Source organism: Poeciliopsis prolifica, unplaced genomic scaffold (assembly GCF_027474105.1).
Source record: "Poeciliopsis prolifica strain line A6 unplaced genomic scaffold, Auburn_PproV2 SCAFFOLD180, whole genome shotgun sequence".
NCBI lineage: Eukaryota > Metazoa > Chordata > Actinopteri > Cyprinodontiformes > Poeciliidae > Poeciliopsis > Poeciliopsis prolifica.
In genome coordinates this window covers 143,414-170,905 of record NW_026562555.1, presented here as the reverse complement: position 1 = coordinate 170,905, position 27,492 = coordinate 143,414, and the positions used below count along the sequence as shown (strand labels likewise).

The following is a 27,492-nucleotide window of genomic DNA, read 5'->3' as shown; positions in this document are numbered from 1 at the left end:
TGAACATATGAACAAGACAAACAGGAGAGAGTTGGGCATTCTTTATTCCAAAATAGAAACCTCTAAGGAAAAACAGACAAGATCGTGGTGAACAAACCCAAATGAAGAACAGCTGTCATGGGCCAAGTGTCTAACAAGACTGATGAAAACTAGATCGCTTAACTATTGTTCAGCACAGGCTTACCATGATTTAAACAATGTCCACCCCAATTTGTGGCGTAACAGCTTAATGAAGACATTTTGAATACTTCACTATAACAGTGACAGAAGACAAATGAAGGTGTTTTCCTTCCAGTTCTTCTTCAACTGAATTTCCTTAATCTATGGAGTAGATTCATCACAAAGAAATAAAAGCTGAATGCATCCAAAACATCCTCTGCTGCTTGTTGGTGTGATCCGATGTGGAGTGTGTTTTTCCACAGATTTCAGTCTCTCACCCTGTGATTGTGTAGTTAGCATAGTGTTCTTGATTGTGCAATTGACATGGTCATGCCAAGGGTACAACTGTGAAATGATTCAAATACGTAATGCATAGTATACACAATATGGGCAACCAGGAGTTGGATTAAAAGAAAACATGAGCACAACAACCAATTGACTTTGCATGATTATTTCTTCAGATATCTATCTGGCTGCAACACACAAAGTCTATCTTTTACAACTTTGCTCTGCAGTTTAGTGTCTTTTCATTAATTTTCCAAAGGGTCAACATTGTTTGTGCTTGTTGGCAAAAGGTCTATGAAAGGAAAACATAATAAGGCCATGTTACTTGGTCTTTTGAGTTTAAAAATCAATTTCAATAGCAATGTTCATCACCATTCCATTTTTTTAGAAAACTTTAAGGAACCCTGAAAAAGGCCTGCTATTAGGAATCTGTACATAAACATTCCTTACAAAACATAACACAAAAATGAAAAACAAAAACACTAATGTTATGTTTGTATAGAAAAATAAGCATATCTACTTTTTTTCCTCTCACTCTGCTCACATGAGTACTGGAGAGCAAGTCTGACGAATGCGTACATCTACTGAAAACACAAGCATGCAAAGAATGAAGACAAACCATTACATATACAACTTATGTGTTGGCATCCAAAAAAGATCAAAAAGCAAAATAATTCAAAAAACCAAGAAAGTCTATTAATAACAGAGCATACAAACTTGTTTCTTGTGTTTTCAACACGTATTTTCTGCTTGATTTCATCTTTTCAGCTTAAATATACAAAAAAAGTGCACTCGCCTACACGAATAAACTTGTTAAAAAACTGTTTCTGAAGTGAAACTTCTGAAGTACACACACACGCAGCGCAGACTTGAGGTCAGCTGGAAGAGCACAGGACTATCCATGGACATTCTGTGCTTTTGTGCTCGGTGTAAACCCTTTGCCTTCTGAGTATGTGTAGGTCAGTGTGTCAGCTTTTACTGCAACGAGTCGCTGTTGTCCAGCCCCAGAACGCTCATGTCTGCGTCGTCATCATCTTCCCCACTGTCACCCGACTCATCTTCACTGTGGCCTGCGAGCATTACCTGCTGCACTGCCAGAGTGGCTCCATCTGATGTGAGGCTCTGCAGACTCTCCATGTTCATCGTCACCATTGTACCTGCAGAGAAGCATTGCTGTTTCTATGGCTACATCTGAAGGAAGCTGCTAAATATTTCAGCTGTGTCCCAATTCAAAATCTGCAAAATCTGGATCCTTCCAATAAACTAAGACCGGAATACAAAAGCTGTGAATTCGGACAGGTCTGGCCTTCACCAACTAGAAACCGTGACAACATGAAGCAAAGAGCTGCGAAGAAAAAACCCACAATGGAGCTGAAGTTTATTTGTCAGTCGTGTGTTACTCCTGATTATTCTTCACCTTTTATAGTAAAAAGAAATCTGTTAGTTTGATTCTAAAATGTTCAAACATGTATTTCTACCAGGAATAAATAGAAGCAAATTATTCCATTTCAAATATAATACTCAAAACACAAGCATCTGTGTTTTGAGTATTTATTCAAAACTCGGATAAACCATTACAGTTCAATAAAACTAGTATGTTTGAAACTTAACTTTAGTCAATCAAGCTGATTTGCTCAGGAATAAATTAAATAAATTCATAAAAATAAATTAAATCCTCTGTTTTTACCAAACAATTTTAAAAATGACATTTTTCATTTTAATTATGTTTAATTAATATTCAATAAAATGTAGTAAACCAAACATTTTACAACTAGATATTTAATGTCTTAATCATATCAGTGTTTAATTTCCACTCATTGGGGAAAGCTAGAAGGAGTTTTTAAAACAGTGTCAAGAATCAGGCGTTCTCACCGGTTCACCAAACCTGAAGCGCTCAGCCAGCTGCTGGCAGCCCAGCCGGCGCCCGGCCAGCGCCCGGCCCAACCAGCCTGCCGGCGCCCGGCCCACCCGGCCTGCCGGCGCCCGGCCAGCGCCCGGCCCACCCGGCCTGCCGGCGCCCGGCCCACCCGGCCTGCCGGCGCCCACCTGGCCTGCCTGCGCCCGGCCGGCGCCCGCCCACCCGGCCTGCCGGCGCCCCGCCCGGCCCACCCGGCCTGCCGGCGCCCGGCCCACCTGGCCTGCCTGCGCCGGCAGGCGCCCGGCCCACCCGGCCTGCCGGCGCCCACCCGGCCTGCCGGCGCCCACCCGGCCTGCCGGCGCCCGCCCGGCCCACCCGGCCTGCCGGCGCCCACCCGCCCGGCCGGCGCCCGGCCCACCTGGCATGCCGGCGCCCACCCGCCGCCGGCGCCCGGCCCACCCGGCCTGCCGGCGCCCACCGGCCTGCCGGCGCCCGCCCGGCCCACCCGGCCTGCGGCGCCCGGCCCACCTGGCCTGCCTGCGCCCGGCAGGCGCCCGGCCCACCCGGCCTGCCGGCGCCCACCCGGCCTGCCGGCGCCCGCCCGGCCCACCCGGCCTGCCGGCGCCCACCCGCCCGGCCGGCGCCCGGCCCACCTGGCCTGCCTGCGCCCACCCGCCCGGCCGGCGCCCGGCCCACCTGGCCTGCCTGCGCCCACCCCCCGGCCGGCGCCCGGCCCACCCGGCCTGCAGTTTAATGCAGAGGCAGCAGACATGTCCCAAAACGTCAGAGCAGGTTATGTTTTGGTGAATAATTTTGACCGAATTTCAGGTTGGCCACAGACATAAATTCTTAATTAATTATCAAAGCATATGAAGAGTGAAAAACCCGTATTTCTCCATTTATGATTTGTTAAAAAAATTAGAGGGCCTGTAAGCTTAAAAAAAGACCTACCCTGATGAGGACGTTCATGGTTTTGTTCTGACCCAAAATGAAAATGAGTTTGACAGCCCTGTTCTAGGTGATAGAATAGTCCAATGCAAATGAAACTTCAAAACCAAATCATTCCCAAACTTAATATGTTTCATGCTGGTATAAATATTTATACACGTCACCTAATATCTGTGACTTGGTGTTTAACCAAATAAAAGCTTGAAGCTTCCAATTATGTAGCCATATGCAATGTGCCAGAAAACTTAGTATTCTCACTTTAGGGAAAATAAAGAAATAAATAAAGAGCTTGACTAGACATGTGATCCTTGTGCAAAGAATGACCCAAAGCAACACTTTACCCTGGTAAAGTTGAGGTTTAATATCAAATTAAAATACAGTTTTACAGCTATGAAAAATGTTTGAGAGAGACCTTTAAGTAGATCAATGTATTTATTAAATGTTAGATTGTATCAAACTTTACTAGCCTTGGCCTCAATAATCTGTTTTGTTTTTTATTTCAGAGCAACGTTTCTTTCTAGATCACATAAAGAAAGAAGTGTTGAACATGTCACAAATTGTCTAATCAATTCATTCTGAAGGTGCAATTGACTAAATTCTCACCAAATGTTGATCTATCCAATCCACTCATGCAAATGATCAAATAATAGGAAATGAAATAATGTATAATACATTGAAGAGACATAGGAAAGGTATTGAACTGAAATGAATGGAATATGTTGCATAAACAGCCTTTCTTGCTGATGACAGCTTCACTATATGGAGAAACAAGTTGCATGGCTTTTTTGGCTGTAATCTTGACCCATTCCTTCAAATCCTGAAGACTGAAACATTATTTCATCTTTCCTTTTTTTACCTCTTTACTTCCATTCAGATTAGTTTTTGGGGTCACCTATGGTGCCGTGAAATCAGAATAAACCGTTTTAGATAAATTGGGATCACTAATTCATTCCTTACCAAATAATGAGAGCATTTTTAAGGCAACTTTTAATACTTACTCCTGTAAGCGGTCAGAACACCTGTATGCAATGGTACTTTAAAATCTCACTTATCAGTTTACCGGATTTTTTTTTTGTTGTTGTAAAAGGTTTACATCAGTCTTTCTATCGGTCCCCGACAGCAACTCGGACAGTGGGTTAACAAAAAAAACATGCATGTTGCAAAAGCTCAGAAACAGGAAAACTGGGAAATAGAAAAGAGCAACAAACTAGATGTGAGTAAGGATATGAAAACAGAGAATCTGTTGCTGATTTACAGTGAACAGTGAAAAATCAAGAGCTTATATGAGCTATTAATAAGATATTTATTAATAAATATTTATCAGAAAATAATATTCAGTGCAAGTAGCCTACATTTTATTTGATGGGGGCGATAAGGGGCCTGAACGGTGGATCCGGGGCGCTGGCCCAAAAAAGCTTGAGAAACGGAGCATTTTGTGTCAGAATGCAGGTTTACTAGAAGCTCCTAGAGTTTAGTGGAGGCAAACAACCCCATCTATTTTAAGATTACACTTAAAACTTTCCTTTTTTGATAAAATTGTACTTTGATTGGTTTATGTTAGTCTTGCCATATACATACACATTAGGTGTACACCGCATGTCATTTTCAGGCATCGTTTCTTGCTACAAGCTGTACTGATGCCTCTGCTTAATGGATTTTAAAATGTATCAGCTCTCAGTATCAAGGTGTGCAAAAGGGCTGAAGAAGGAAAGAGTGTGCGTCTTTCAAAAAACAACAATTTTCATTCATGACAATGCTCCATCACATGCATCGTCTGCGTGGCTAGCAAGTAAAGGCCAAAAACATTTGATATCGCCCACAACACTCGGATATCATTTTGATGAGGGAATGACATAACATGAGATGAATCCCCCTTCATGTTTTAACTTTAGGATCTGCTTCAGTTCTATCTCTTCATATGAACCGTGACTCCTTGGGGCATCGGTTGAGATACTGCCACCAGCAACTTGTTCTCCTTCCATAGATGATACGCCGTATCATAGATGATACGCTTTATCATAGATGATACGCTGTATCATAGATGATACGCTTTATCATAGATGATACGCCGTATCATAGATGATACGCCGTATCATAGATGATACGCCGTATCATAGATGATACGCCGTATCATAGATGATACGCTTTATCATAGATGATACGCCTTATCATAGATGATACGCCGTATCATAGATGATACGCCGTATCATAGATGATACGCCTTATCATAGATGATACGCCGTATCATAGATGATACGCCGTATCATAGATGATACGCCGTATCATAGATGATACGCCTTATCATAGATGATACGGCGTATCATAGATGATACGGCGTATCATAGATGATACGGCGTATCATAGATGATACGCCGTATCATAGATGATACGCCTTATCATAGATGATACGGCGTATCATAGATGATACGCCGTATCATAGATGATACGCTTTATCATAGATGATACGCCGTATCATCGATGATACGCCGTATCATCTATGATACGCCGTATCATCGATGATACGGCGTATCATCTATGATACGCGTATCATCGATGATACGCCGTATCATCGATGATACGCCGTATCATAGATGATACGCCTTATCATAGATGATACGCCTTATCATAGATGATACGCCGTATCATAGATGATACGCCGTATCATAGATGATACGCTTTATCATAGATGATACGCCTTATCATAGATGATACGCCGTATCATAGATGATACGCCGTATCATAGATGATACGCCTTATCATAGATGATACGCCTTATCATAGATGATACGCCGTATCATAGATGATACGCCGTATCATAGATGATACGCCTTATCATAGATGATACGGCGTATCATAGATGATACGGCGTATCATAGATGATACGGCGTATCATAGATGATACGCCGTATCATAGATGATACGCCTTATCATAGATGATACGGCGTATCATAGATGATACGCCGTATCATAGATGATACGCTTTATCATAGATGATACGCCGTATCATCGATGATACGCCGTATCATCTATGATACGCCGTATCATCGATGACGGCGTATCATCTATGATACGGCGTATCATCGATGATACGCCGTATCATCGATGATACGCCGTATCATAGATGATACGCCTTATCATAGATGATACGCCTTATCATAGATGATACGCCGTATCATAGATGATCGCCGTATCATCGATGATACGCCGTATCATAGATGATACGGCGTATCATCGATGATACGCCGTATCATCGATGATACGCCGTATCATCGATGATACGCCGTATCATAGATGATACGCCTTATCATAGATGATACGCCTTATCATAGATGATACGCCGTATCATAGATGATACGCTTTATCATAGATGATACGCTTTATCATAGATGATACGCCGTATCATAGATGATACGCCGTATCATAGATGATACGCCGTATCATAGATGATACGCTTAAATTTCATCCTATTGGCTGAAATGTTGCTGTTACTAATAATTTGTATGGGCAAATTATTTTCATTCATTCCTATAGGCTTGTGACTTGGCTCAGAGCTTATCTGCTCAGCTAATAGCTATGTTATCCTCCCAGATGAAGCTACTTGGGGGTTAGCTTCATCATGGCCACACCTGATTTGTATTTTGTAAGTAAAATGCTAAAGTTAAAATATTGTCTTTTACCTGTAGCTAATGTAAAGTAACCTTTTTCCTGATCTTTGAAATGTGCAATTTATACCATATGTAAAAGGTTGCTGACTCTTCACATATAATAATTGATTTGTCCTAATAGGTAAGTAGCTACTTACCATCAGGCATGGTAACCTGCTGATGAGTTCCTCCCCCAGCAGCAATGGAGTCAGGCCAGAAACGCTGCAGTGGCCGATTTTGTGGAGTTTTCTTCTTGGCTTTGGTGGTCTCAGAAGAGCTAGCGTCCAACATCGGCTGCAAGATCCGTCTCCGTGCATTGATGAACCTAGAAACACCAGATGTTCTGGGGTCTTTTTCAAGTTGGATTTTGTATCAACTTGTACATATTTTAGGTAGATAGGAAGCAAAAACTTATCTGCCTTAAAGTACCATAGATTATTTATTGGGGTTAACAACCAAATAGGTGTGATTTGTATTGGAACAGAACATTTCCCAAATTCAAAAGGCCAAAGAGCAGTGTAGGAATTTTAACAATTGATGTAGTTCATTCAAACTAAGTAGTACTTTTTTCAGTTTAAACAGTTGGTCTGTAAAGTCATGGTGGGCTGCTTTTTGTCTTCATTAAAACCATTTCTGTCAACTGTCAAAGACAGTCAGTTGAATGTCTTTGAAAAGCTTTGACAAGACAAGCTCACACTTCAACAACAAGGCAGCAGAGGACAAAACCTCAGACAGGCAGAAATATTTCATCTCTCTTGTTACTGTTCTTAATTATGTAGCTTTTATTAAAAAAAAACAGATGGTATGAGACAGATAATTTGTGTCATGCTCCTCTGCCTTCTCTCAATGCTCACTACAGAAATACACAGTTCAGTCAGAAACAACCAATCAGAGATAAAAGCAGGACTTTAGTGATGTCAATTATTTTTGTGTGTGCCAGGTCACATCCTCCCCCTTTCCCTGCCACAACACGGCTGGCAACAACAACCACCCAGAGGCAATGCATGTGGTTGTGGGTGATTTTGACCATGCTGATCTGAAAGTAGATCTCCCTAAAATCCATCAACACAACAAATGTGCCACTGGAGGAGCTAAGACGCTGGACAAAGCCTTCTCTAACATCAAGCATGGATATAGGACCAGTCGGCTCCCCCATCTGGGCTCCTCTGTGCACATATCACTGCTTCTTCTTCTGGCACACAAACCAACAGACAGCACCCCTCAAAATAAAGACTGTGAAATCTTGGCCTGACGGTGTCACTCAGCAACTACAGCAACCACAGTCTGGGACATTTTCTGGCACCAGGACCTGGAGGTATTCACTTCAGTACTTATCCAGTACTGTGTTAATCAGCGTGTTTCCAACCAGAAGCACTCGATGAAGAAAGAGGATAGAAACTCCTGAGGAGACATAGAGCTTTCAGAGCCAAACACAGGAACCTGTACAGCTGTGGCCAAGGAGAACTACAAGGACAACTACAAGGAGAACTACAAGGAGAACTACAAGGAGAACTACAAGGAGAACTACAGGAGAGTACTGAGGTGGAATTCAGCTGCAACAACAGCTAGTAGGTGAGGGAAGGGGTCCAGCACTTCACTCATTTCAGATCCAGCTACACCACCAAAATCTCTGGGGATGCTTCACTGGCAGAGCAGCTCAATTATTTCTTCATCCGTTTTGAGGCTGAATCACCAGCAGAGCCACTACTGCAGCCAGCATCCCTCCACCATCACTGAATAGGAAGTATGGAGAACCCTGAGGGCAGGGAACCCTGGAAAGCTTTTTGAACAACTTCAGGTCAAAGGAACTGAATGTTTGAAGAGGCCACCGTCTCTTCAAACTTCTGACATAAGGAGGTACTTCAAGGCAATAAAGACAAGGACAAATGCTAAAACTAGTTTTTTTTCTCTGAGAGTTGTTGCACTGAACACAGCTAATCAATCTAAAACTTGATCTTGATTAATCAATTCATAAATTCATTTGTTTATCTATCTTTTATTCTTAACATCCCGGTTGGTTTTTGCCGTCGAGTTTGCTATATTTTTTTTTTGTTGTGCTTTAACCATTCACAATGACATTAAAAGGAATTCTGATTCAAAGTTGTTTCTCTGCCATTATCACATTTAGCAGCACGTACAGAAACTTAATTGACAGCCCTAAGACACTCTTGGTCTGATTGGTTGTTTTTGAATTGGGAGTGGTGCATTGGGGTGACTGGTAGGAGTTCCTCACACAATCAGTGGGCTGCTAGTTCAATCCCTGGTTTGTCTGTCTCTGTCATTGTGTCTTTGGACAAGACACTTGACCTGCCTTGTGGTCAGAAGTACAGGCCATTTCTCATTTCTGCAGATCGCACAGTAGCTCAAGGTTTTCACAGGTTATCTGTCTCGACATGGTGACAGTTTTACCAAATATGTAAAAAACTTTTCTTTTTCAGTTACATACTGCAGCTTTAATGCTCTCGAAATGCAAAGTAATTTTACAGGATCCTAAAACCTTGTCATATTTCATACACAATAAAAATCTTTTTTTTTCCTTTCCTCCAAATCCCACTGTACTTCAATTTTAAAATAAAACACTACATTGTTGCATGATGTGATTTTCTGGAACTTTTTTCATAGGTCTTGTTATAAGCAAGAAATGTTAATCTCATTGATATTTCGACAAAAACAAAAACTTATTTTGTGAAAATAAATAACTCAAAGAAAAACTAACCAGTTTTATTGACTTGCAGGAGTGTCAGATTTGTTTGACCGGCAATCTGTTTCTTCTCATCTTCAGTTGGATAAGGATGCTATATGAGAGAAGAATAGAAAATTCATAAATAAAGGTTAAGGTATGGTCCATTCCTATGGTGTCATTAATATCTACTTACCCCAATATGCTGGAAGAGCCAAGAGCGCATGACATTGGTGGCATGTTTGGGTAGAACGCCCCGTTTATTTTTCGTTGAGTTGTCCTCGTGATTAAAGAGTTCAAGTCCTGGTGAAACTGTAGCTGAAGCTAAGAACACATGGTCAGTTATTTTCTGCAGCCTCTGTGTTCAACTTTTGTCACAAATGTTTCAGAACACAATACAAATTTTTTTATAATTTCATGTTTTTTGTGTTAATTTATAGGGATGATTTAATTTATTAGGGAAAACTGTTCAAAGCAATCTGACATACTCTTGTAAGTAAATTTGTTACATGTGTGCAAAGGATGTGATACATTTACATTTTAATTGAATTCCATAGGTTTTTATAAAAGATTGGCTTAAGGTCTATGTGCAGATTCAAGTCCTACATTTATAAAACATAAGTTTTATAAATTCATTTTTACATTCAGGAAAGATTTGCTCTAGTGCTTGGAATATTTCCCCTGCTGCATGAGATCTTCAGCTCATCAGTCACACATTGATAATCTGCTGTTATTTTTGAATTCATCGATTTTAAAAATCTATTCATGAGAGCATAGAAAACACAAAAAGGAAAACAAATACCAAGCATAAACTATGAATGCCATCATGAGATTTTTTTAAACTTTAGTTTTTAGAACTAGTTTTTAAGGATGAATTGGCAACACAAGCTGTCAAGTTACTATTCCACAAATAAATCTTGCCATATCATGAAAGAACAGATGATCTACACATCACATAAGTTTTATAAATTCAGTTTGAAAATCATATTTAAAGCAAGCCTTCCCTGGAAATGTCTTTCTACATTACTCTTTTAGTTATTTGACAACTTCTCAAGCAAACATTCAGGTGATCCTTCCACATTGGCAATGAATGCAAATGATTTGGTCCAAGAATTGTAGAATCATCTGATTTCCTCTTTTTCCTTTTGCTATCTGTCAGTTTGTTTACAACACCCCCCTGCCTCGCACCCTGCCCAGCTGAAAGAAACTAGCGTTGCAGGCTAAGACGAAAATTTTCGTTGAGAAATGTTGAAGTTTAATATTTATTCCACATTTTATAGCATTGGAAAATGTTCAGAATGACTGTAGGAAACTTAATGTGCTTTCCTACAGAAACCATATAGGTTTCTAATATTAGAACATAAAAGAATATTAATACAGAACTAGCTTTTCTTTTAATTTTCAGGCAATACCACAGCATAGCCCCCCCAAAAGATGTGACTTAGAAACACAGAGCTGGTTCACAGGGATAAAACAGAGAAGCACTACCTGATTGTTTTGGACACGTATTGTCCCAGGAGACAGGGCCTGAGTCACCACCTGGCCCTGAGGAGTGACCACTGTTACTGGCTGGTAAACTGTACTTCCTGAAAGAAGCATACATATATCCACTCAGAGTGTCATGTGTTTTGCTGAAAAGCTCAAATTGACTCAGCACTGAGTAATAATGAATAAGCGTTAGGTATGTTTCCTTCATGAATTTATAGGGTTCCTGCAGGTTTCACCAACTTCTGAATTTAAAGACTTTTAAAGACCATTCTAAATAAAAGTTAAGACCTAGTTCCCGACAGAAATTTACAAATATTTTGCGATTCCCTGAAAATCTTGTCACATTCTTACATAAGATGAAGAAATGAATCACAGTTCGTTTGAATCTTTTTCCCTATTTGTCATCTTTTCACTTGTGCTTTTATTTTTCTTGTCTTTCTCAGTTGTTTTCCCCTCCATGGTAACAACTTTGTTGAAAAAAAATTCTTCATTATGTAAGACTTCAGAGTTGGGTAGCACCAAATGCAGCTCTTCAATTATCTATATAGCACATGTGCAACAATCTCAGCTTACCAATGTGCTTCAATCATGACATCACAGGTAGATATGATATAACAGGAAACAATATTAAGATGGCAAAAAACAATAGGACCATTAAATTATAAAATTGGCAGAAAATACCCAAAATTAATGATATGAATAAAAACCAAGACATATTTCATGTCAGCTGCAGTGATTCCTGCCCATAACCCTAAAAAATGGAATCAGTAAAGTACTGATATCCACATTTTTTCCTTTTTTCTCCCCTTTTTTTAATTGATGTTGAAGGCCAGGGAGAAAAGATGTGTTTTCAGTCTGGACCTTAAACTAACTGACTGACTGACTGACTGACTGACTGTTTGCCAGGGAAGGTTCTGTCCCGTCTGGTCGTCGCCTGGCTTTAGGCTGGTCGGTTGACCTCGAGGCTCTGGGTGGAGTTTACTGCTGCAAGAGCTCACTGAAGTAAGATCAGTGCTACATTAGTGCTGGTAGTAGTGGCTGCAGTTACCCTTTTCTGGGAAGCTTTAGAGAAAGTAAAATGTGCCTCACCAGCACATTTCACTTCTGGAGCTGTTGTGAATAACAGCTTTATTCCACAAGCAAAGAACAAACTAACTAGTTACTAAGCTAGAAAATATCTTACCTGTAACTACTTGGGTGGGGTTGACAGCTGTAACAGTAACATTCCCTTGTTGCAGGGCTGATGCTGGCACCACAATTTGACCCTGGGGGCTGAGGGTGCCTGAGATGGAGCTTGACGTCTGGAAATTAAAGCATTCACACACAAAATGTTTTCCACTCAGACGGCTGGTTTTAAAACATATGCTTTGCTCAGAGTCACAGAAGAAAGTGGTGGAGCTGTAGTGGCAGCAAGCCTAAATTGGTGCTTGTGCACCTACACTGCACACCTGAGTCTTGGTGGGTGAGAAGTTCTGTGCCTGGCCTTGCAATGGGGAGTATGGGCTGCCGGGATCTCCACTCAGAAGAGTCTCACTATTCATCTTAGTCTTGAGGCAGGCGATGTAGCGACTGCAAAAGTCTTTACACAGGTCACTCACCTTCTCCAGCTCCAGCAAATGGATCCGTAGCACTTGAATAGCTTTCACCATCTTAACATTGAAAATATAGAAACAAAGATGGGGTAATCAATTGAACCTTCAACCAGACTTTATTCATCGGGCACTGTTCATACAATCACTTTTAATAAAGATAACAGCGTAAAAGAAAATTAGAACAACTATACACAACACTTGCCAGGTGTTGTAAAGGAGGGAGACCTAAAAGGCTGAGACACAAGCCACTCTGCTAAAGAGAAAGTAAGCAGAGTCACGCATTTGCAAACGTCACAAAGATAACTATTGATATCTTTACAGTAAAACCAGTGACATATCCTCCTTGTGTCAAAAAATTAAAAACAGACTCAGAGTTTATTCAAACAACACTCAGGGAACGGCTACCTCACACATACACACGTTATCTCTCTCTCTCTTCCTCTCTCTCTCTATATATATATATATATTATATATCTAAATATAGATATAGATCTACATATCTAGATATTGATATATATGAAGAAGACAGATGAAAATGGAATAAACAAATATGTTCTATATTACTGTGAACTCTTTCTCAGTTTACAAGCCTGTTGTGAAATTTTACAAACATGAAAAGGCTGCAGAGCTCTGCATTCATTTCTTTGCAAAACTATCAAAAATATAGTTTTTTGATAGTTTGAAACTCACCAAGTTATCAAGTTCGGGATCTTCACTGAAGAAGGGCTTCCCCTCTTTTTCCTGACAGCGTACAAAGTTCTCAATGTCCACATCAAAGCTCGCTGATGTGATGCATTCAGAGCTCAGTGTGGACTGCTCACACTTCTCAAAAAGCAGGGCCAACAAGGGAAACAGGGGATGTCTGTGGAATATTGACCAACAGTTACAATGCTAAACTACACTTAGTTATTTTAGCACTTGTCATTGGGTTTCATGTATGAAAACAAAGCACAATATCAGAAATCCTTACAACATTTCATAAATGGTGCAGTGATATTTACTCTGAGAATAACAAGGACATGTCATAATAAATTAGATGGATGATGCCTGAGACAATATTTTCACAAAATACATAAAAATGAGGTTTTATTACCGATATATGGATGCTTTGTCAGCATCCATGGGTGTCTGTGGTTCAGAGGGTACCGGGTTGGACACTTCAACCAGTGTCCCTTCAAATTTAGACTCAGAGTCACAGTCTACTTTTACCACACTTTGAATCTGCAATAATTAAGCAAAATGAGAGAAAATGAAATGAACAGAAAACATGAGACAGGTTAGGGTTACTGAAATCATGTGAAAGTCAAAAGTGAGATGAAGCACAATACTGAGATTCTACTTCAGGGTCCTATTATCCGGTGTATCCGGTGTATCCGGTGTATCCGGTGTATCCGGTGGCCCAGGGACCACAGGCAGACATTTGCACTTTGGGGCATAAACTGATACGGGGCACCTCCACTAAGGTACACTGTCCCTGTTTTAAGTCAAATAAATCGAAAATCGGAATGTGACCTCTTGGGATAGTTATGTGCAAAGTATTCATACACTTTAAACTTTTGACCCGTTTCCCCAGACAATCTCACTTCAGTGAACTTAATGGGATTTTATGTGAGATTCCCCATTCAGCAGAACAACTACCTCAAACACAAAACCCGCTCTTCCACTAAAATTGTTGAGACCAAAACAGAATTTTTTAAACAAGACTTAAGAAAATTATGTTTACAGATGCTCTACATCCAATCTGAGGTGATCTTATTCATCTTCTAGAAAAACAATTCAAATGAAATTTAAAAAACTTGAAAAATCAGTCAAGACTTGTAACTGTAGCAAAGAGTGGTTGTACAAAGTCAGTGGACTGCTCTTTGCTCTTGTTATATATTCATAGTATGAATGCACTATGCATTCCACTTTTCTAGTTGCTCTGTAAATTTCATTGCACTTATTCTCCTGCATTCTTTGTGCCATTTCCACCATTCAACTTTTATACTATTCAGCTTGATCTCCTAATGCCGGCTATATCTCTTGGTATTCATAACCTTCATACTTCTTAGAATATTCATATTTTTATTAATTTTTTACCCCATGGGGAAAAATGCCCCATCCAGTGGCAAAATTGAGAATTACAATATAAAATGTCTGTTGTGTTTCACAGTGGATGTTTTAGGTCCTGCCTATTAATGGCAATCAATCATCCAGTTTCAGGGCTGTCATGGAGGACACAAGGCAGTGGTCATTTTGAAGTTGGGCAGTTTAACAGCTTTTAACACCTGGGAATAATTTGAGCTCTTGACATTGCTTTTTTCATACTGCATGTGGCACATTTTGTAGTCACAGTGCTAAACGATGCCTCCAAACAAATGAAAGGTAAGGAACCATAAAAGGTATGGATTTCATTCACACCCCATTTTTATCAAAAGGAATAGGGGAACATTACTATCCTTTTCAAATTTTAGGTTTACGTTTTTGTTTTTTACATTACATAGAATATATTCCTGTGATCCGGCATAATAGTGCTAATTTTGTCTTTTACTTGGGTTTTTCACACTGCATCGACTATTTCTTACATTTCTGCAAGTCTTCGGCAGTTGGCTTCAAACCCTATTGCCATTTTTACCAAAAGCATTCAGCATTCACTCTTGCATTTTCATAGGAAATGCACACTTTCAAGTTAACATTTGTGTTTGTTAAAAAGTTTGAAAAGCATGTAACATTTTCCCTCTACAATTATGCACATTTTAACAGCAATCTCAATAATCTTAAAGTTTGTTAGAAAACTAGCAAAGAGTTTGCATAGTTTTCCAAGGCACTCATCTTTGCGGAATTGCTGTAATTCCGCCACATTGAATGGTTTTTCGAACAAGAACTGTCTTTTCGAAGCTCATGCCACAGCATCACAGGATTCAGATCAGGACTTTGACTGGGCCTCTGCAAAGTCTTCAATTTGTTTTTCTTTGGCCATTCAGAGGTGGACTTGCCGGTGTCTTTTGGATCATTGTTCTGCTGCAGAACCCAAGTTTGTTTCATTATAAAGTCATAAAACAATGGCTGGATGTTCTCCTTCACGATTTTAAGGTAGACAACAGAATTCATGGTTCCAGTTATCACAGCAAATCTCTCAGGTCCTAAAGTAGCAAAATAGCCCCAGATCGTCACTCTACCACCACTGCATTTTTTGGCATAAAGTTTTTTTCCGAAATGCAGAGTTACTTTTATGCTAGCTGTCGTGGTAGGAGACATTCCAAACAGTTACATTTTGACTCATCTTTCTATGCTTAGGAATCAGATGTGTTCCTTTATTTTTCTTTTCTTTCTTGCCACTAGCAGTCTTTATTTGACCGTAATCTAACAGGAAAACTGCCTAGAGAATGGGAAAAGACATGCTGCAAAAGAACCAAGGACAGAACTTGAACACAGGATAGCCATGTTGAGGTTAGGATAGTGCTCTTCGGCCCAACAAGTGTTCTTGAAAAATTGAAAAGAACCTCAATGTTCTTCTTACTCAGCAAAGGTTTTCATCTTGAAACTCTGCCATACAGGCCATATTTTCTCAGTCTCTTTCTTATGGTGGAAGCATGACCTTTGACCTTAACCTAGGCAAATGAAGTCTGCAGCGTTTTGGATGATGTTGTGGGGTTCTTTTGAGAGGGCAAACACTTTGTCCCACTTCTGAATGAAATTAATGTTTATTGTGTCATCAAGAGCTGACAACATGAATGTTTACAAAAGAGGGAAAAAAATATAAACTGTGCTTGGTTTGAACTGTGCAACACAACTGTGCAACACAACTGCTCCTGGTTATGTTGGTGTCCACACATATCCAAATGGTGTGGAGCTACCTTATAAAATTAAAGTTTAGAACATTGCAAATTGGTTCAATATTAACAGAGGTTTTACATACATGTATTCAAACTCAGGTCTCTCTTGCACCCACCTGCTGCTCCCCCTTTGGGTATTTGTCTATAGAAACCGCCTGGGCTGCCATCACTCACTGCCAGCACTGGGGCATTATAGAAACCAGGGACAGATGGCCAACCTACACAATACACAAGTTCAGTTAAACCACTGCCACAATGAAGACAAAATTCTAGAAATTCAACCAAACAGGCTGGATAAATATCTGGAAAAAGACTAAAACTTAGTAATAAAATATATTTTCCACATACAAACCCCTTTAACACTGCTGCGATACAGTATTAACCATATCGACAGCTAAAAGTTCAATAAAATCTCCTGATTCCAAGAACAAAACGGAACGTGGAAGAGTCATTACAAGAAGAAAGGAAAGTGAGACAGGGTCTAGGTACAGCATTCATCACTTTATTTCTGTACACCTTTAATAATTCAGTTAATAACATAGTTATGTAGAGTTGGCGTGCAACCGTGTTAACACACCCACCATGAATTAGCTTTTACCCGATGTTAGCGACAGACATTTTGTACACAATACATTTCATTATTTGGGACAATTTTAACACACTACTTTCACACGTGGATGCAAATGTTTAAAATTATAAGCTGCAAAGTTTGAATGAAGTCGCTTTCTTAGCTGTGCTGTAACGATAGCACCACGTTAGCGTTAGCTTGCGATACAAGTCTGATGCAAAACATCCAGCTAATGCTAAATATAGTGAGCTAGTTGCTAGTCTTGGACGGCAATAGCCAACAATCGTCGACAGTATCACATTAAGACGAAGATCTAATTATTAAATAAGTGTAGAAATATATCGCAAAAATAAAACTAACGTAACTAAGCGGCTACGGAAAATAAGACCGCAGCAGATTGATATGCAGCAAGACCAACGGATATGAAACGTTTCATTTTGGTTTTGGTCGAAAAAACAATAAGTGCTTGTTAGTTTTCTCTACTGAAAATAGATTAGAAGAAGGAAAACGTTAGCAGCACATGACGGCAGCTTGCTTTGAGCTCAAATCCTTCCCATCAGTCAATCAATCATGCAGGGACAGCTGCCGTCTCCTTGTCTCTTCTCCCCTCCCCTCTGCGCCAACACTGCCGGGCCTAATCTACAACTGTGGCCCTTTACTTCAGCACAATCCTCCTCTCCTCTGCCCCGAAAACGCAGAGGTTTTTCTTGACCCCCTCCCTTATATACATATTTATATAAAAAATATAGAGACCTATAGATAGATAGAAGTTATCACAATAGCTTTATCGCTTCGACTTCATTTCAAAAACAGTCTCGGCTGTTTTGCCCAGGTTCACGCTCTTTGCCCCGGGGCATTTTAGCGTGCGGCCCAGATTGTTTGATTGATAGGGAACGGAAAAAGAGGGATTTTGAGTGACAGCTTACCTGAGTGCCAATCTTCGTCACACTGACAAGCGGTTGCAGCAATCGGGACCCGCAGTTGTCGTGTTGCGTCATCACGCAAGGGCACGTTGTTGCGCTATGCTCATGTATATGTATGAGGCGGGCGGAGAAATGACGTCCTGACGCTTGGCGTCGTCGGTAGATGTTTTTAGTTCGATTTTTTGCTCATTTGAATAAGGATTTCTTTGATTTCAACATTTACATTTCAGTTAAGATACGTAACATAAGTATGTTAGCTCATAAAAATGAGCTAACATTCGTATGATTCATTTCTAATCAGGACAACTGGTTTAAAACAATAATCATTACAATAGAAATATATACACCATGTGCTCATTCTGCTCTATTTTCACGACCCCTCAAGGCTTAGAAGTAGCCTACAAAAAAGTTTGAAAAAAAAAATGAAAAAAAAAATCACATTTTAATTACCACATGCCTCAACCGAAGCTTCTTCAGCTGGTAGAAATACCAGCAGGGTATCATAAGCAAGTTCTCTTTTTACATGGCACTAAAGAAAGGAGCCATTGCATCAGACAAAAACACTTAATTTCTTACACTTCTTTAATCATATCACATTTTAACAAACGATTTAGCAACATAACCACCACCACTGTGCACACCACCTACTCCCTAGTGTCTGGGTGACAGTTTTCCGGACGAGGGCTGAGGACGATACTTGGCCATCTCTACATCCAGGTCTGCAAATGTGTAGCTGGTGTAGCTGTGGTGCTGGTAGTTTTTGTAAGTGCTGTTGTCAAAAGATTTCTCAGGCTCTGGAGGTACTGCTGCTGACTCTGCAGAAGAAAATGAGAACCTCATGACGGAGATGCATCTTGCTGCATTTCACACATGAAACACAAACCAGGTCAATTATCTTGGAAGCATTTTTTCTCTTCCCCTAAAATCAAACTGTTGGCAGGCATTCATCAATAAGCAGGAAGAAATCAGAAATGGACTACGAGGACTTTTGGAGGCTGCAGTTACATATTCACATGCTCTGATAAAGAAGCTTATAATATCACATTTCCCAAAATAACAAGGCTTGTATGAAGACACATTTGTGGGAAAGACCTCAAGGCTCATGTTCATGGCATATTAAATAGAAGCCTGTAAAAGTAAAATACAACACAGAGAAACTTCCACTGACAAGACTCATTAGGACATGAGGAAAATGGGGGTGCGGGGTGGGGGCGGGGCAACTGAAAAATCAGCACATATTTAGTCATATACATTTACATCTAAATATCACTGGAAAACTGCTGGCAATGAAAATGTCAAGCTCACAACCAAAGGAGAAAAAAATTCAAGAGCAATTGAAATATTAGTCAGTTGCACATCACCTGATTACATATATATTAGTGTGTATATAACCTTTGGCAATATTTGGCACTATATTGCCAAAAGTATTTGCTCACATGCCTTAATTCACATATGAGCTTAAGTGAGATCCCATTCCTAATCCATAGGGTTCAATATGATGCTGGTCCTCCCTTTGCAGCCTGAACAGCTTTAGCTCTTCCTTTATTGTCCTCAAGGTTTAGGAGTGTGTTTATGTGGATTTTTGACCATTCTTCCAGAACGCATTTGTGAGGTCACATACTGATGTTGGACAAGAAGGTCTGGCTCTTAGACTCTGCTCTAATTCATCCCAAAGGTGATCTGTTGGGTCAGGACTCTGTGCCAACCAGTCAAGTTCAGCCTCACCAGTCTCTGCCATCCATGTCTATATGAACTGTGTGTTTTGTTCATTGGTGCAAAGTCATCTTGGAAGAGGAAGGGGCCAGCTCCAAACTGTTGCCACAAAGTTGGGAGCATGGAATTGTCCAAAATGTCTTGGTATGCTAAAGCATTCAGAGTTCCTTTCATTGGCACAAAGGGGCCAGGCCCAGCTCCTGACAAACAACCCTCCACCAAACTTTACACTTGGCACAATGCAGTCAGACAAGGTAACCGCCAAATCCAAACTCGTCCATCAGATTACCAGATGGGGAAGAACGATTCATCACCCCACAGGACGCATGTCCACCGCTCTACAGTCCAGTGGTGGTGTGCTTTACACCACTGCATCCAAGGCTTTGCATTGCACTAGGTGATGTACTCTGTAGAAAGTTGCTGACCTCTTGGCATTCTGCGCTTCAGCGTCTCCTTACCCTGCTCCGTCATTTTATGTGGCCTACCACTTCATGGCTGAGTTGCTGTCATTCCCAAACACTTCCATTTTCTTATAATACAGAGGAATGTGGAATATTTAAGACTGAGGAAATTTCAGAACTGGATTTGTTGCACGGGTGCCCTCTAACCACAGTCCCACACTGGAATTCACTGAACTCCTGAGAGTGAGCCATTCTTTCACAAATATTTATAAAAACAGCCTGTATGCCTAAGTTCTTCATTTTATACACCTGTGGCCATGGAAGTGATTGGAACATTGGATTCTGATCATTTGGATGGGTGAGCAAATGCTTTTGGCAGTAAGAGTGTATATATTTCCATGCAGAGTGGATACAAAAGGTATTCAGGCTATATGCCACTTTGCTGCGACCCGTCACACCACAGTCTGAATACTTATGATCATGTGATATTCCAGTTTTTGTCCTTCAATAAATTTTCAAAAATGTCTACATTTCAGGGGGGTTTTCTGTCAAAATTGTATGCTGAGTGTACATTCATGAGAAATGATATGAACTTGTTTGATTTTAGAAAATGGCTGTGATCAAAAAGTGAAAATTTTAAAGAAGTCTGATTACTTTGTGTATCCATTGTACATACATAATTAAATCAAACCAGAAGAAGGAATGAACCATAAAGTCAAGGAAAAGTATCCTCAGATGTTTCCCTCAAATTAGCTGGATGCCAGGAATAAGTTTGAAGGTTAGATGTTAAAGTCATAAAAGTTTAACAGTATATGAGTGAAAGAGAATGTGAGGGAACCTGCCAAAGACCTTATTCTTAGGGACAGGAAGAACAAAGCCTATCTGCAGCATTAAAAGTTTGGAGTGAGGGGCAAGGCGGGTGTATTGTATACCCTCAGGCTGTTCAGCAGAGGTCTCCTCATACAGCTCCTCTCCAGAAGCTTCCACGAGCGCCCGGGCAGAGTCCTCCGTCTCAACAGGCCAACTTCAGCTGGATGATCAGCCACTACTTCAGCAGAGACAGTTTTTGACTGTACAGGCCCAATAGTAGAAGCTTTTTCCCATGATTCTTCACCAGCATCCACAAAGCCATCTTCAAGTTCCATAAGCACATCTGCTGCTTTTAAAGGAGAATTTGACTGGGCTTTTTCTGGAGCTTCATGTTGCTCTCACAAGTACAGCTGAGCTTCACACAGGGTATCAGTAGGAGCAGTATGGGTTGAAAAAGCAGAACTGGTAAGCTCAGCTGCACTCTTTGTAGCAGTAAGGATATCAAAGACTTGCAAATTATCTTTGGAGGCCTCTACTACAGATTGATCTTCTGCTTCCTCTGAATTAGGTAGGCCCTTTGTCACTCCGCTAACTGTAAACTCTTTCATTTCTCTCTGTTCTTGATGACTTGGTAGTTGCAATTCCAGAGAAAAGCTTCTGGTTTGGGTTTCTAAATTCTCATCTTCAGGAAAGGACTCTGAGTCTGAGTCTGAGTCTGAATCAGATTCACTGGATGATGAGGAAGACAGTTCTTCAGCTGCTGAATTCCCAAGCTTAGAAGAAACCGTAGTTGGTTTTACAACATCATCTATGGTCACAGCAAGGGAAGGAATGTCTTCTGGCACTGAGCCTTTACAAAGTGCCTCAACTGAAGCTTCTTCTGCTGGTACATATACCGGTAAAGTATCATGAGCAAGTATCTGAGAAACTTCTTCTTGGCTTTGATACAGATCAGATGAAGCAGTGACAGTCGGTGATTTTCTCCAGCAGATTTAGTGGAAGCTGTAACAGATGCTGCAGTTTTTTCTGATGTGGCAGTGAAGTGGACTGGCTCTTTAGTTACACCTAGAAAGTTTGGCAAAATTCCAGGTTCCAACAATTTAACTGGAAAGGCCACAGTAGTCTTGTAAGTCCACATAGCTGCCCTCTCATCTTCACCTGCTGAGGAAGAAAATAAATTGTACACAAATAGGTCAATGCTAGCAAATGTTACTAAACAGAACATTTTTCTAAAAACTATTTTCCAAAATCTTGATCTCACACTTTGCAAACAAACTTTACTGAAATTCACCACAGAAAGACCACGGAATACATATTTAGCTTACTTCTGGCTTATCTTACAGAGAGCTAAAAATATGGTATGTATAATGTTTTCCAAAACACATGCACTGAAAAGTAAATGAAATAAAATCACTATGAGTTACTAAAAAGTAAGGAGTACATTTATATACAAAATACAAATTAAAATGATAATTTCAGATTTAAAAAACAATGATGCAAGTGATGCATAGCCCATTTAAAATTAATCTCCATACACACAGACCATTAAAATTCATTTCAATATAAAGTGACAGACTATAGTTACTTGCACATAAGAAAACAGAAAAATGCTACAGAAATACAAAAAAAAATCTAAGGAAAATGTGGGTTAATGATACACAACATCATGATCACAAGTTTTCTTAACATTGTGATATAGGAATTAATCATAAGCTGTAATCAACTAAAACAATGTTTAAAACTGTACAACCCAGGACCTCCGATGAGCAAATGAGATGCTAAAAGCTCAGCAAAGTAGCTCCTTGACAAATTCTAAAAGTTTCCTTTTTCTATGCAGGACATAAAATACACTAATGAGTGAGTCACAATGCCTAAGTCCAAATACAAATAAGCTCTACTGTCTCAACAGTTGATTTTACAAGAAGAAAAAATGAATGAAGAATGCATGACTAGCCTCTCGGACTTGGAAGCGTTACTGGCAGCTAACGATATAGCTGACGAGACAGCTAATTTACAAACTGTTCTCCAAGAACTAAGAGAATCACATTGTGAAAATGCAGAGGGCTTCCGAGAAGCTAAAGAGGAAAAAAACCAAGCGGGAGACTGGACGTATTTTGGACGGATCTAGCAGATTGTAGAGCCAGCTGTGAAGCTAAGTAAATCACAGGATGAGCTTGAAGCTGAACTAATTGAGTTCGAGGGAGATCGAGACTCCATGGCATTGTAAAAGATTCTGAGCACAGTTCTTCCTCTATGGCAGCCTTCATAGAGATCCTACTATAAGACAAATGAGATATTCTGACATTATTTGACCTGGGCATTGAAAGAGCTCACCTCTCTCTGGGATCCAGGCTTCCACCTGATGCTCCCTCATATTCAATAATAGTCAAGTTCAAAGATGAAGTACTGAAACGAGCCTGGCAAAAGAAAGGCTTTAAGCTGGCAGGGAAAAGAGTAATAGACAATGGCTGTGTCCCAGACATGCTGCTAAAACATAGACAAGTACAAGTTGAAGTGAAGCTGGTCCTCTGAGAAACGAAGCTCGAATTCCAGACCCCATTCCCAGCCAAGTTGATTGTATTTTACGAGAACAACACACGTCTCTGCAACTACACATCTGTAGCAATAAAAGACATGGTGAGTTGAGGCTTCAAAGTCACCGTCATCCAACTATCTATAACCTGGGTTGACAAGATTAAGAGTGTGATGTGGGCCAAGTCGGGAAGGACAGAGAAGGAGCAATCAATGAATGAAACACAGGAGGGATATAAGAAGAAACTGGATGCTTGTAGAAGAGAACAACCCAACCAAAAAGGACAAAAGGAGCAGAAGGGTCGAACATATCCCATTTCTTTCTGACGTGAGTTGGAGTCGAGGATCGTACACCATAAAAGACACCACCCGGAAAATGGAACGCCATAACTAGCAAAAAATTTAATTAATAAACTGCAGGATACCAGATATTTAATAATCACAAAGTGATTATGAAGTGGTAATATCCAGAGAAATGTAAAAGATTGTATTGCTCTTTGTGAACACATGAAACACATTTTCGTTAAGTTGTTCTTAAATTAAAAAAATAATAATAATAAACTGCACAACCCTTGGCAAAATAACTATAAAAGAACTACAGCAGACATTCAATTCCACAGGTTAGGGAGAGATCTGTAATGGGGTTTTCCCCATTACGATTTCTATACATGAAACAGAACTTTAAATTCTTCTACTGAACTTATTGTATAAGTTTGGTAGAATGTTCCCTGATGTTTCAGATCGCTCTCACAAAAGGACATGGGGGTAAACTGATCAAATTGGTTATTATTGTTTTGTCTGTGATGGACTGGCAACCTGTCCAGGGTGATCTCGCCTCTCTCCCGTTGACCACTGGAGATACGCACCAGCACCCCACTCAACCCATCTAGGAACAAGGGTGTGTGATACTGAGACCCCATAAACCCTCACAATTTGAAGGGAATTTGTCAAAATAAAAAAATAACAATATGAAACTACCATTATGTTCGATAGGCAGCTTTTCTGAGTGTGAATTACTTGGGTCACTTCCAACACTTAGTCTCGTTACAGATTTTTTTTTTTTTTTTACAGAGAAAAACATTGACGTGTGCCCTACTTATTTTACGTGCTGAACACATACGCGGCATTAGAGTGAAAGATGTAAAACATAATATCACCACATGTAACTGGCCTTACTCTTGTCTGGATCCTTTGTATTTTTCACTGGTTTTACCGACTCTTTAGCTTCACTGCAGAACAAACCAGGGGGTTGACGTCTCAGAGTGCCCCAGCTGTCAAACTGGAGGAACAAAAAAAAAAAAGAAGAAAGTTTTGGAAAGAAATACTGTACAAACAAATTTAAGTATTACATATTGTTTTTCAGCCAAAAACATTGAACAAAGTATAAAGTTCCAGCCAGCTCAGTTGACTCAAATTAGGAGGAATTGCATTTGACACGATTCAGACAGGTTTGTTAGAAACTCCATGAGGTAGAGGCCTCAACAATTGCCTCCATCAATGTCTACATGACACACAGAGAACAATTTGTGAGACGGAAGGTTATGTGTTTAACCCAGGAGTCAGCAGCACACCATATGGGACTAAATTTCCATCAATATTTTTATTCTCTGTGCACCTCAAACTTTCAGGTCGAGGACACACTCCTGGCATCGGTGCTATTACTTTGCAGTAATTGGGTGTATGATATGGATTCCATAGAATGCTTTGTAGAAGGGGGTGGGAATAATCTTGAATGTGAACAAAACGACTGACTGTAAATAGAGTAAAAGTAAAAAAAAAAAAAAAAAAATTAAAATCACAAATTATATATTTTATTGTCTGAACAACATGAAAATGGTGCAGATAATGACAGCCTGAGTATTTTATGTGCTTATTATGTTCTATGCTTTTACAGTATGTGGACACTTAAACTAGAAAAGAACTCCAAACAAAACCCACTAAGGAATTTCGATGTGCTTGTGAAGCTTCAGAAATAAGGAGTTTGTAACCTTTGTCCTCAATCCACCTGTTTTATGTCCACCCTAACAAAGTGGACAAATTGTCACTTCTCAAGTTTTAAAAACTTAGACTATCAAGGATTTTCTGCCCTCTGCTTCACTAAAACATTGAACAATGAGTACAACCCAGACAATCCACTTCTGATGTTGTGCTTCCAGCTTTTTGGGGCATACTGCACCTCAGAGGTGGAATCTGTTTTTAAATTAATGAATGTTGGTGTACTGATGTCACAGAAGACATGTAATCATCTGTAGTCCAATCTTATTGACAGCTGTCAAAATACCTGCAATATAACAGGTTGTCCCTTAATTTAAAGAATTAACTGTAAAATAATATTTCAGTTCAGTATTCAATGTTTTTGTTGTGTGTAAATCTTGAGTGGAAATGATGGAAATGTGTTCTACACAAAAAAAACAAAAAGATTAACCCACAAAACACCTTTTCATGTCACATGAGTCTTTCTCTCACTATCTTCTTGCAAATTTATTACTTTCAAAAAGTTCACTCAGCCATTTAGAGAACGTTAACTCAATAAGATTTTAGGATTTTTGTAACTTCTGTACTGTTTTTCTTTTGCAACATTTTATGATCTGTATCTGATAAGCTCTACAAATTAAAACAATGAAAATTTTACTTGATGCTGTGAAAATTTGATTATTGAGATTATCACCTTTAAAATTTCTTCATGGGATTGTTGTGCTCAATAAAATTATCGGAGGTTTTTATTGGTTGCTTTGACCAAGAAAATAAACAAAATCCCTGAAGTCTATTTTTCTAGATGTCTAAAACAACTTGTGCAACAATGATTGAGGTCATGGGACACAGCCATAAATAAAGTTACTTAAAAGTATTGAGAAATAGCTCTCACTTTATTCACTATCACAATAATACAACAAAATATCGCAATAAATCCTAAATCTATTTCGTTCAGCCCTAGTCTCAGGATAAGGCTGTGCTTTTTTCTGCTTTATTACAGGAGTCATAACTTCTCAATAACGCTATGTTCTAAATTAAAACACATAAATAGTTTCAAGATGTGTTTATCTTAGTTTTTAAAAAATCTATTGTCAATTTCATTTTTCTTTTTTTGCAACTTTGAGGGTCATTAGGAACGCTACCGCCCATCATGTCACAACATCAGCTTCCAAGCATGCGCTTTAAAAAATTACTTATATGATGTCGTTAATGACCTAACATCATCATAGAATACAGTTTAAAAGCTTTTGTATCAGATAACTAAATATTACCTTGAGTGCACCAAGTCGACTTGAACGCAGCAACCAGGCGGCCATTTTGTGTTCCTACTGTTTTGTTCCGACTGGCCTCAACGTCTGTGGTTAATACAATGGTTCCACGAAGAAGCAGCTGCAGGAAGCAAGTTCACCGAGAAGGACTCGCGAGAAAGACCAGACGAGAGAACTCGCGAGAAAGACCAGACGAGAAGAACTCGCGAGAAAGACCAGGCGAGAAGGACCTCGCTGCAGCAAACAGAAACGGGCAGGGACGGACCTTTTTCTTCTTCTTTTTGTTTTATGGCAGTTGGCAAACAACTTACAGGTTCATTACCGCCACCTTCCAGACTGGAGTATGGATAAGATGTTAATCCACTATAATCTTCCTATAATACCTGTTCTCCTTAAAAAACTAAATATACTATTAAAAACTACATCCCCAGAATATCTTTGAAGCAAATCCATAATATCTCATTTATTTTTATTCTTATTTAGATCATGAATTAAAACCTCCCTTTCATGAACGTACTTACTGCATTCTAAAAACATATGCTGTATTGTTTCTAATTTTCCACAATAATTACAAGACCTGTTCTACATTTATTAATTATTTTAAGAGTACTGTTTAATCCTACATGTCCAAACCTTAATCTAGATATATTATCCTCTTCTTTTTTACTCCTCTTACATTTCCTGAATTCCCCAACTTTTTTTTGGAAGCTATAATAAAATCTTGCATTGCTTCTTCTATCCCACTGTTCCTACCATTTCATCTTAATATACATTTTACTAAAGTTTTAACCTCGTTTTTGCTTATTTTAATATTTAAATCAACAATACTCTTTT

At 39.6% G+C, this 27,492-nt stretch overlaps 2 protein-coding genes across 3 annotated transcripts; both read right to left on the bottom strand.

The window, feature by feature from the left end:
- Window positions 1-26: 26 nt before the first annotated feature.
- On the bottom strand, window positions 27-18,424 carry LOC129356600 (homeobox protein PKNOX1-like). The gene is given in 13 exon segments (XM_055026174.1): window positions 27-1,601; window positions 7,053-7,219; window positions 9,611-9,615; window positions 9,618-9,689; window positions 9,771-9,868; window positions 9,871-9,898; window positions 11,063-11,160; window positions 12,246-12,363; window positions 12,511-12,711; window positions 13,345-13,516; window positions 13,748-13,875; window positions 16,586-16,687; window positions 17,964-18,424. Coding segments are annotated over 12 exon segments (1,320 nt in total). The 5' UTR covers window positions 16,637-16,687; window positions 17,964-18,424; the 3' UTR covers window positions 27-1,419.
- Window positions 18,425-18,524: 100 nt separating this feature from the next.
- Window positions 18,525-26,824, bottom strand: LOC129356599 (NADH dehydrogenase [ubiquinone] flavoprotein 3, mitochondrial-like). Of its 2 annotated transcripts, none has more exons than XM_055026173.1 (3): window positions 26,662-26,824; window positions 24,593-24,695; window positions 18,525-18,775 (listed from the first exon to the last, which is right to left on the bottom strand). In XM_055026173.1, exons 1-3 carry the CDS (start codon window positions 26,704-26,706, stop codon window positions 18,612-18,614), a joined length of 312 nt encoding a protein of 103 aa, XP_054882148.1. In that variant the 5' UTR covers window positions 26,707-26,824; the 3' UTR covers window positions 18,525-18,611. The 2 variants fall into 2 exon arrangements, with proteins under 2 accessions (XP_054882148.1, XP_054882147.1); XM_055026172.1 differs by lacking the exon at window positions 18,525-18,775 and adding an exon at window positions 21,304-22,045.
- Between the last annotated feature and the right edge of the window lie 668 nt (window positions 26,825-27,492).

What these genes read in the sequence shown, in the direction of transcription:
- LOC129356599 (XM_055026172.1), bottom strand. Translation starts at nt 26,706, where the DNA reads ATGGCCGCCTGGTTGCTGCGTTCAAGTCGACTTGGTGCACTCAAG. An exon ending in GTCGACTTGGTGCACTCAAG is followed by an intron (nt 24,696 to 26,661) that starts GTAATATTTAGT and finishes TTGTTCCTCCAG; the next exon opens with TTTGACAGCTGGGGCACTCT. An exon ending in TACAAAGGATCCAGACAAGA is followed by an intron (nt 22,046 to 24,592) that starts GTAAGGCCAGTT and finishes TTTCTTCCTCAG; the next exon opens with CAGGTGAAGATGAGAGGGCA.